General features: G+C 43.4%; 1 protein-coding gene across 1 annotated transcript; it reads right to left on the bottom strand.

Annotated features, from left to right (window-relative positions):
- Positions 1–444: 444 nt before the first annotated feature.
- loxa (lysyl oxidase a) lies at positions 445–6276 on the bottom strand. The gene is made up of 7 exons (XM_080018118.1): positions 5377–6276; positions 5133–5241; positions 4562–4699; positions 1660–1816; positions 1326–1421; positions 1092–1207; positions 445–997 (listed from the first exon to the last, which is right to left on the bottom strand). The coding sequence occupies exons 1-7, from the start codon at positions 5972–5974 to the stop codon at positions 991–993; spliced, it is 1221 nt and encodes a 406-aa protein (XP_079874244.1). The 5' UTR covers positions 5975–6276; the 3' UTR covers positions 445–990.
- Between the last annotated feature and the right edge of the window lie 4028 nt (positions 6277–10304).

Here is a 10304-nt window from a genome sequence, read left to right as displayed (position 1 = left end):
ATATCTGATATGAACTAATATCTAATGATGCTAATATCGAATATGATACTAATATTTAATATGATATCTAATATGATGCTTGATAATCATTTACATTTAGTCTTTTAGTAGACGCTTTCATCCAAAGCGACTTACAAGGGTGAATAACATTCAAGCTACATTGCAACAGAAACATTAGTGTCACAATAAATAAATACTGCTAAGTAGTGCTAAGTAATTGTAAGTTAGGAGAGGAGGTGCTCTCCGAAGCGTTCATTTCAAGTTTTGAGTTGTGCGTGTGCACATACAGTGGATCGTCGACAGGTATGTGTGTATGTTGTTGATGTGAATGATGTTATTTGTTATGATGTTGTGTTGTATTTTGAGTGTGTGTGTGTTTGTGTGTGTGTGCGTGCGTGTGCATGCGTGCTTATACGTGCATTCGAAGCGAAGATTATTCATAAAGACATTGGAAATGTCAATTTATTCAAGTAGATTTCACCAAAAGGTTCCATTAAAAAGCATCCCTTACTGTATATAAATATAAGAAATGCTTTTCCCTAAGGTTAAAGGTTAGTTAAATCTATAATGATTTCTAATGATTGCACAATTTACAATGCAAAATGGTTGTTTTTTTTTGTTTTTTTTTAAAGTAAATTTAGAGAATATGTTAAATGATAACGAAAAAACATTTTTCACATACTGACATTTTGCCTTCACCCTCGCGGATTAATTCAGCATATTTTGGCAATAAATTCAAGATATCAAGCACACAAGAAATTATATTCTTGAAAATAATTCCAGCCCGCGCCTGCCTGGTGAGCCTCGAACTGAACTTTAACTGTTATACTACTTATACCGTTTTTTCAACCAATGTACTCAAAAATAATTTAACTTTCCACAAGAGCTTGCAAATCCAAACTCATTTCATGTTGATTTCCTTTGTCCTCAAACGCTGTCTTCACAGTCAATAGAACGCTGTCCGGAGTTACTGTGAGGGTCTGACGTTTCTTAATACCTGGGGGGAAAAAAAGAAAGATAGTAGATGTTTATGTAGGTCGGACATTGTGTTATATATAATATTTGATGTCGTTGTAAAAACTTATACTTACGGTGACAAATGACAGCCGGAGACGTAGGCGTAGTTGCCGGTGTAGCGGACGTCGCAGCGCACCACGTTGTTGCCGTAATCCGACTCTGGGACTTGATAACTCGGGTTAACACTGATCTGCAAAATCGGAATGACGAATTAAACTCAAATATACAGGGAAAAATTGTGGAATTCCTTTGAGATTTTCCACCCAAAAGAATTGTGCCAACTATGTGTTGTGATATATTTAACACACCTTGAGGATGAAGTTTCCAGGCTTCACATCTGTGATGTCTATCCACTGGCAGTCAATGTCTGCATTGTAAGTGTCGTAACATCCTGGGCTCAGACCCTGTTATTTAAAAAGAATAGCTGCATAAAACTTCTGACCCATAAATCACATCTATCAAAGCCACGCCAAGATTTTTCTTTTGCATAACCATCTGTTTTAGCACTTAGGGGTTATGTGTTGTATGTATCGGCGCGAGCGTTTTAGTGCTGCTCGGATGCAACTGATTTAAAATAATCAAATGTGATGCCTAACATTTTAATAGTTAGTGAACATGTAAAATGCGGTGAATCTGAAGAACCTGGGTGTGCGAAGTGCAGGCAAATCGGCGGTAGTAGCCGTAGTCACAGGAAGTGTCTTCTAAGCAAAAGCTGGCCTTGTGGCCCTCGGCGACGGAGCGCTGGGAGCTTGAATCCAGCAGGTCGTAGTGGCTGAACTCGTCCATGCTGTGGTAGTGCCTGTGGACAAAATAATTCAATGCTGGGTTACCGAGAGTTTCCGATCCGAGAGGCCAAAACCGGATACATTCATCGTCGCTTCTTGGGCCATGGGAACAAACCAAAATCTCTTTCATATCCAAGGCACAGAACTACTACGAGCTATTTAGACTCCCTGCTTTTCATTGCTATATTTACAAAATGTCCGTTGTCATAGTTCAAACTATGGACTGTCAGGATTTCACAATTTTTCACAACCGCAAAGATGTTAACCACGTCCTCAGAATCTGTTTTCCCAAAATGTTATGTATTTCAAAATTGTTCCGCTTGGCAATCGTCACAAAAAACACACTGCGAGGGCCCATATCCGTACGTGATATGAACTCTGCCAAATGTACTCCCTACTTGGGATTATCACAGCAAATAGTTTTTTCAGTGGATAACTGTGTGCTGAGGTAATTGTATACCGATTCTGAGGAAGTCAACCCCACGTTGCACTTTTGCCTTATATGCTCATAAAAAAATGCTGTTGCAGCCCAATTGTGGTCCATCTCAAACAGTAACCCGTCATTTTGCAAGACCCCGTTCTTCAGTTTGTGGGTCACCTTCAATGGTAATGCAGTAACCCGATAGTATTTTGTGACATACAATAGGTGGTCGTGGTTACACGTTATTTCAATTGTTGCTTTAAAGTGGACCTATTATGCTGCTTTTTACACAAGTTAATATAAGTCTCTGAGGTCCCCACAACATTTTTTGGTTTGTTGCTGAGAATGCCACTCAGATTATGCATTCTAGTGTTTCTAACTATGCCTCTATAACCCTCTTGTTCCAAAACGTTTTTTTTTTTTTTTTTTTTTTGTGGAGCCACCCTCCCCAGGCCCCGAGTTCTGTGAGCCAATGGCGTTTGAGCATGGCTTCCAAGGTTTCTTTGAATTTGCTCCGTAACTTTCACTGATTTCACCTTATCAGTCCACCAAAATCTGGTTTCTGAACAAATTTGCGGCGAGAAATAAGCAGTCCAGTTGCTGAATCTTCACTCATATTAGATCTACCTGGCCTCATTTTAAAGTTTTTACCCGACATTTGACTCACCGGGACTCTCAGAGGTGGGGATTTTTGTTTCATGTAAACATCATAAAGTACATGTTCAACAAAAACACTATTTTTTATTGGTTTTCTTTGTAAAAACGCACTGCGGATCGGATGGAGCATATGTCCATATTAAGAAATCCATGACAAGTGACGTCAGCTTGTGCAGGGAGTGGAAAAAAACCATTAAAAAAAACAAGCGTACAGAGCGGTCGGAAGCCTGAGAATTTCACTCACAGCTATTACTTTGTCGTTTTTTAATCTCAGTATTTGACACTTTGGCCACGTCTAATATAAGCATCCGACATTGTAACATTATATTTATGGCCAAAAACAAGGAAAAGCATAAAAGGTCCCCTTTAAAGAATGTTTATATTTTTGAGAGGCTGATGACAGTAGAGTGTGAAGTGATCAGTTACCTAAAAGTAACACTTAAGATGGATGCCAAAAGTAATTACAGGTCATTTGAACATCATGACCAGTGCAGGGAGTGGCATTCAAAATTTTAGCCAAGTCTATCGCTGCAGGAACAGCAAAAATGTGACCAAATACAGAACATCAAAACCAGATCCTTAAAGGATAGGCTCGCTGTTTTTTAACTCAGGCCTTACTACAATGTTGGTTTTCCAACCGCTCGTGGCACAACCTCACTGAGAGCTGTAACAGAGAGAAAGTTACCACTCTCCTGCAGCTTCTCACTGCTTAAACGCGGTCCAATGGGGCAAAGTCTGAAGCCGTGAAAAGGAGAAGTTCAATCAAATTTTGTAAAACGTGGAACTTATATTATAGTGCCACGTGTCTGCTAGTGTCATTTCCAAACATGTTTTTAAATAACCGTAATTGTATGTTTCATCTAAAACCACGTTTTGAAATGCCGCAGTACATCCAGAGTTCAACGTTGCTACGGCAGGTTGCCGGTAGGAATCAGTGGAACTTCCTGTTTCTAGTCTCATAAATTGGCACAGGTGGAGCCAAAATACCTAATTTGCAGAAGTACAAAAGAGTCAGTTAAACCCTGAAAACCTAACGAAATGCTCGCTTTATGATTTTTATTTCAAGTATAACATTTAAACCGTCTGACTATATTTGAGCTTCTCGTTTTCATGAAGGAGATTTCAAGTTTTTTAAACGTTTGCCCCATTGGACTGCGTTTGAGCACAGTCAGAAGCTGCTGCTGCTGCAGCTGAGTGGTAAGTTTGTCAACAGTAAAGAAAGCGTTCAGCAAGGTTGTGCCAACAGTTAACATTTTACGGTTTTTAATAAATAATAAGCCTATCCTTTAACTACTGCATGCCCCTGCCTGTTGCACCCCCGCTGTCATCATTGTATGACGAGACCTATTCCTGATTTGTTTTTTTAACCATTTAATGTTACGTAAATGGGTTTGTTGGCATTCTACAAGTCTTAACTACTTCAAAAAGCAAGGTTAAACTGATCAATGACGAGGCCCAGGCTCTACTCTCTACTACTTTAGCCGAAAGGTTTGACTGAATCCAGATGCACATTTTTTTGACATGCGCTCTTTCAAAGACAGCATTCTCACGGGGCTGAAGTCCAATAACAACACAGCACAGCAAGGAAGCCCGGAGTGATAGACTGCCGGTGTCGTCGGGTGTTGTAAGAGCTCAACGCCAATGGAGGTGTAAAGATGTACACATGGCGTCCCATACTCACTGGTGGCAGCTGTGCCACTCCCATGAGTAGCGTGGTCTGCTGGGCAGGAAATCAGCCGTCCCCTGGTTCTTGACCCTCTGAGGGAACCTCAGCAGCATGCGCGTGTCATAGTCCTTCACACTCCCCCTGTAGGCCGAGCTGCATTTGGAAACGAGTAGTAGAACAGAATATTCAAAACTTCCTCTCAGAAGAGACACTTTTTCCCGTCTGAGCGAGGGCAGACTATGTGCGCAGGGTGGGTGGAAAATGAAGCGTGGTTGTTTGGGTTGGTTTTCAATAATGAGTTTACCAGCGGTGTGTGTGTGTTTTTTTTTTTTTCTTTCTCAAGGCAAACTATAGTGATTAAACTTCAGGGAACTGCACCACCCCACCCTTTCAGAAAATTTTGTGGCAAGACTGTTCATTTTACCTCATCCCTCAGGGAATTGCCAAACCACGAGTACATTGGGTGGTTGTTACGTCTCAAATCCTTCTGTATCCGCGTTAAGCTTTATGGTAACCCTCGCCCCTCCTCTCCCTTCTTTTGTGCGGAGAGGTTTTCGACAAAAAAAAAAAAAAAAAAAAGACCTACCTTGACAAACAGTTCTCCTCAGCGGCACATCTTAGATTGTACATTGGAACTCTCTGGACATATGCTGAGGCTTGAATATAGTATGGGTCTGGTACAAGATCAGCTAGACCTAGGGAATAATAATAATAATAATAATAATAATAATGCTATTACTACTACTACTACTTATAATAATAGCACTAATAATAACAAAATTACACATAAATTTGTTTTGCATAATTTGCTTTTAAAAGCACTTTCTTACCGTACTGATGGTACCTTGTACCATACCCAGGTCTGGATCTGGGTCTGGGTCTCTCGTACGCGTCATAGTAGTTGTAGTAAGGATTATCTCTGTCGGTGGACTTGTAGGGGTCATAGGGGTCATCACCGACCATCATGTCCTCCCTCCGCGGCAGGGGCGCACTGGGGCGCGCGAGCCTCCCGTCCCGCGTCTCGTTCCTCGTGCCGTTGGCGCGCGCGTCCCCGGGGTCCGGTCCGGGCCGGACGTCGCGGTGCCGCTCGCGCCCCATCAGAAGCCTTTGGACCTGAGGCGGGACCCGGCGCGAGCCTTCCCCGCGCCCGGGGGGCGGCGGCGCGTCGGGCCGGCGCTCCGTCGCGTGCCCGTCGCGGATGACGGTGATGGGTCTCGGCTGCACGTGCTCGCCCGCGTCCCGTTGCCGGGGCGGCTGGTACTCCGAGCCGTGACTCAAAATGCTGAATATCTTGCCGTTGTGCGCCCACTGCAGCGTCTGGCGCAGCGCGGCCCCCGGGTTCCCCTGAGAGCGCGCACTTTGCAGGAGACACACAAATAAACAGACGCGCGCAAGAAGAAGCGGCGCGGCAAGCGTGCGTAATTCCATAACGACGTTTGGGTTCAGGGCTCCCGACGAAATACTTAAAATGAGTAAAAAGGACTTTTCTTTCTAATTCAATCCAAAAAAAAAAATGTAAAGCCGCGCTACAGAAAGGAAAAGCCACATTTATACCTGTCCTGTGCACGCATAGCGCTCCGTCCCGGCGCTCGCAGATGCGCCTTGTGAGAGCAGGAGGAGGAGTTGAGCGTTTGAAATGTCTGGATCCGTTACGCGGAGTCCGCTGCTCCGTGCACGTACGACCGACCACTGAGATGCGAGGTCTGGTCCCAATGCTCCCAATCCCCTCTGCCCGGTGTGGTCGATCCCCCGGCGCGGTCCGAAGATGCTCAGCGCGGACCGGAGCGCATGGTTCTGTTATTTCTCTGCGAGGGGAAGGACCAGCGGATGTATAGATAAACATTTATGTTTGACAGAGGCACGCACGCACGCACGCACGCACACACACTCACGGACGCACGCACGCACACACACACATACACACACACACAATAACAAATGTTGCTTGTGAAATGTGTCTGTTGAAATATCCATTGAATATATCTGTTGAACTTTAAACAGTCCCATTCAGTTCTTATATGCGTTTTGTTTAAACGTTCCCAAACAGCGGACATGCTATGAAATATGGATGTTGTGACTGTTGGATGAACTTTTAACCAAAGTGCAAACGCACAGTGCCAGAATACTTTCCACACTCAACTTTCTCATAGGTGGAGTCGAGTAAAAATCTAAACAGGATTTCTGTAATTGGCCGGCAACACGTTATTTATTTCTGGGAAATTGCCTCCCATCAAACAATCCCCCTTCCCCACGCACACACTCGAATTAATTCTTTCTTTGGCCTACCTCCAGAAAAGGTGAATCAGCCATCACAAGTCTGGAGGTGACCCTCTATCTAGCAACCGTGATTGAGAGGGACCTCTGAGGCCTTCGATGTTGTGTCTGGTGACACGTCGGCCAAGCTGACCCCCGAGCCCCTGACGAATCCTTCGGTTTCTACCGCCGTCCAAGGAAAACTCTGCCCTGTCGTTAACGCCGGGGGCATAATGCGTGGCTTGAGAACCGTAATCAAAGGTTTTGAATTCGCTACCGTCTCGCGAGCTGAGAAAGTCTTTCTAGAATCTACGCGGTTGACCACACCAGGGCTGCTGCCGAGCCGCACGAAACTGGCAGCAGTTGCACAAGCCGCTTGGATCTCAAGGGCACCGAATAAAAGACTGCTCAATATTCAACCCTGCAACCCGAAGGCAGTGTGTGATTGTGCTAAATTTCCCAAATACAAAAATGATATTACTTATTACATAAAATAAACCGATCGTTTGCCGCAAAAACATACGTATGGTAAGAAAACTTCTTTGAGGACGCCTCAGCAGGGACCATTTGAAAGGGCAGGTGTCAGCATGACAGCTTTCGGAACAAAACTGCATTGTTGGAATAGCCCATAGTTTATGAATGTAGTTAACAATTAAGCTTGGGAGAAAATGCTCATAACCTACCATAAATAGCAATGGGAAAATGAGCTTGCTTATTAGATATTTAATACCCACTTTACTGCCCATTAATAATGTCCCAGAAATTGGTCAAAGGACAAAAGGATTTTCCTTTCTAATGATTTTCCAGGCCTTGACGCTAGGGGGCAGATGACTGCAAAAAATAGGGTAAACCACCATTTGCTGCAGAGTGTGTGTCTGTTATCCCGGCGGAAGCAGGAGTTGTGAGGATGGTTGTTGCATGATGCTGTTGACTATGAGGTTTAACTGTACACACAGCATTTATACATTATCTCAGAGTCAAACATGCACGCACGCATACGCATGCACACACACGCACACACAAATCCATTGACATTGGCCATTGTTTTTATTGACTCAAACTCAATCTAACATAGATCTAGTGAAATAGAAAATGAGGTTTTACAGCTCAAAATATAGATACAAATCTGTAAATTGCAGTTACCCAACTGTATCAACCTTGCTTAATTGCGACAATGCATAATAATGAAGAAGCACCGAATGCACAATTCACCAAACACATCTCTGCTGTGTGAGTGGCGAATCCGAGCCAAGAGGTATTATACAATCTCCCAAAAATGTTTCCTCCCACCAAAAGCTGGAAATATCAGCGATAAATTTGGAGGTAAATCGAGGTCGCCAGCATTTCATAATCCGGCGATTCAAACAGCCACCGATTCCCGCTCTGTGCAAAACGAATACGTCGGAATCATAAATCCCTCAGGACGACAGGCACTGTCATAACTGCCCTGTCCTATTTAAAGAAACGTAACCATAAAATGGAAGTGCTTTGAGGTGGTGTTATGACATATTTTATGCCATATTCTTTTGAAAGCCCACAACACTATAAAAAACAACTCACAGTCGCTGTAGGCATAAAAATAGCATTCCTCCCGCTCTAGGTCGGTGGAAAAAAAAAACCAAAAAGCCCCCCCGAAAAGATCCTGTAAAATACAACTGCTACCGAAATATCCTCAGAGCCAGGGTTCGCTATTGGTGGGATTTTTGGGACGACTGTGTTACTCCGTCAATTACACTGAGTGTTGCTGCATACCAACGGCGCCTCCAGAGAGCCCGAGCATGTGTGCACGTCTTCCTGAGAAGTTTCCACTCACTGGAACACCAGACAGACAGAACCAGTTGTGCTAAGTGGACTGGGTCACTCTTTGCTCTCTTTCTCTTTCTTTTTCTTTTTCTTTTTTTTTTCGCCCATAATTGATTGAAGTTTCTCCATGCAGGCCTCCTTTTCTTCTGCGAGGGCAGCGCAGTGTTCCCCCCAGACAGTGGAACCACATCTGCAAGCACTTAACCCAGTTATTTTGTCCACGTTGCCGGTATATTCTCCATTGCGTCTGATTTTGGGTGTCGTATTAAACTCGAATATTTTAATCGGCCCCCTTGTGGTCCCGACAGCAAAGTGAAAAAAGAAAGCCACTTCCTTTGAAAAAAAAAAACCTTAAAAAAAAAAAACAAGAACCAAATCAATGACTTTTTTTTTTTAATGAATTGGAATTCAAACGCGCCGTCCTTTTCTCAACCTCATTCCCTCATGGTGATTAACGGCACCATGAAATCAACACCATTTCACAACGTTTTACGGCCTCCTCATCTCTGGCAAAATAATATTTATATACGGCCCTGTTTACACCCTCCACATATATGTAATGCTTGAGGAAAATATCGTTTGCAACATTTTTTTTTTTTTTTTTTTACTGCGTTGGGTTTCCATGACTCCGATGAAACCTCCGTGCTGTTACTCTTTCGTGACCATGAAATTAACACAGTGAAACAGGACCACACACCAATACATCAACACACGTGTGGCATGGCTGACTGGAGCTGAACAACACTCTGACTCCCTGGAGACTTGGCTGCCACCTGTCTGCCATCCCTCCACACCATAACTTTTCCAAATGCATGTCGAGCTCTCATTACCCACAATTTACCTGATTTTAGATGATATATCCTAGACACACACACGCGCGTATATATATATATATACACACACACACACACACACACACACAATTCAGATATTTCTCATTCTCATAAATAGTAGGCTTCCACTTCTCTGGAGGTTGGCTGGAGAAGCAGACACCCACACACACACCCACACATACACACACACACACACCACACGCACACACACAATTAAGATATTCCTTATTCTCATGAATAGTAGTCTTCCACTTCTCTGGAGGTTGGCTCGAGAAGCAGACGCACACGCGCACACACGCACACATGCACACATGCACACACACTCTGATGGACTACGTGGCACTCTTGCACATGTACACTCTGCATCCAGAGGGAGGAGGAGGAGGAGCCCGTCAATTAGATACAACCCAATACTCTTTACACTGTCAGAGAGGCAGAAAGACACTCCCACTTGCAACACAATCCAAAACCCCAAAATTGCAGGGATGGAAGCGACATCCCTAAATAAGTCAACGTCATTGTGTATTTTTAAATGATTTCCAGTGTCGCATATTCATAAACAAATTTTTGCTTGGGTGGAATTTGCAGATTTCTGGTCACAATTACATTGGGTCAATGTAAATGGCTGATTAGTAACTAGCAATCTATTATTGATACACCTCTTTTGTCTCCTAACCCACATTTCTTTACAAAATAAAATCTTTGTCATACAATGAAATGCTGAAATAGCTTATCATAGCACCACTCAAAGGGGCCAGTTGCCTTAAGGAATGGACCAAGGTTTACTGTATTATATGGCACTTAAGTGTACGTTTAGAATTATATAAATGGGGCTATGGATTTAAATGATGAAATCATTCCTGGGAACA

This window comes from Zeus faber, assembly GCF_960531495.2.
Source record: "Zeus faber genome assembly, chromosome: 17".
Lineage (NCBI taxonomy): Eukaryota > Metazoa > Chordata > Actinopteri > Zeiformes > Zeidae > Zeus > Zeus faber.
The sequence above is the reverse complement of the archived record's forward strand: the minus strand, read 5'-3'. Positions and strand labels throughout refer to the sequence as shown.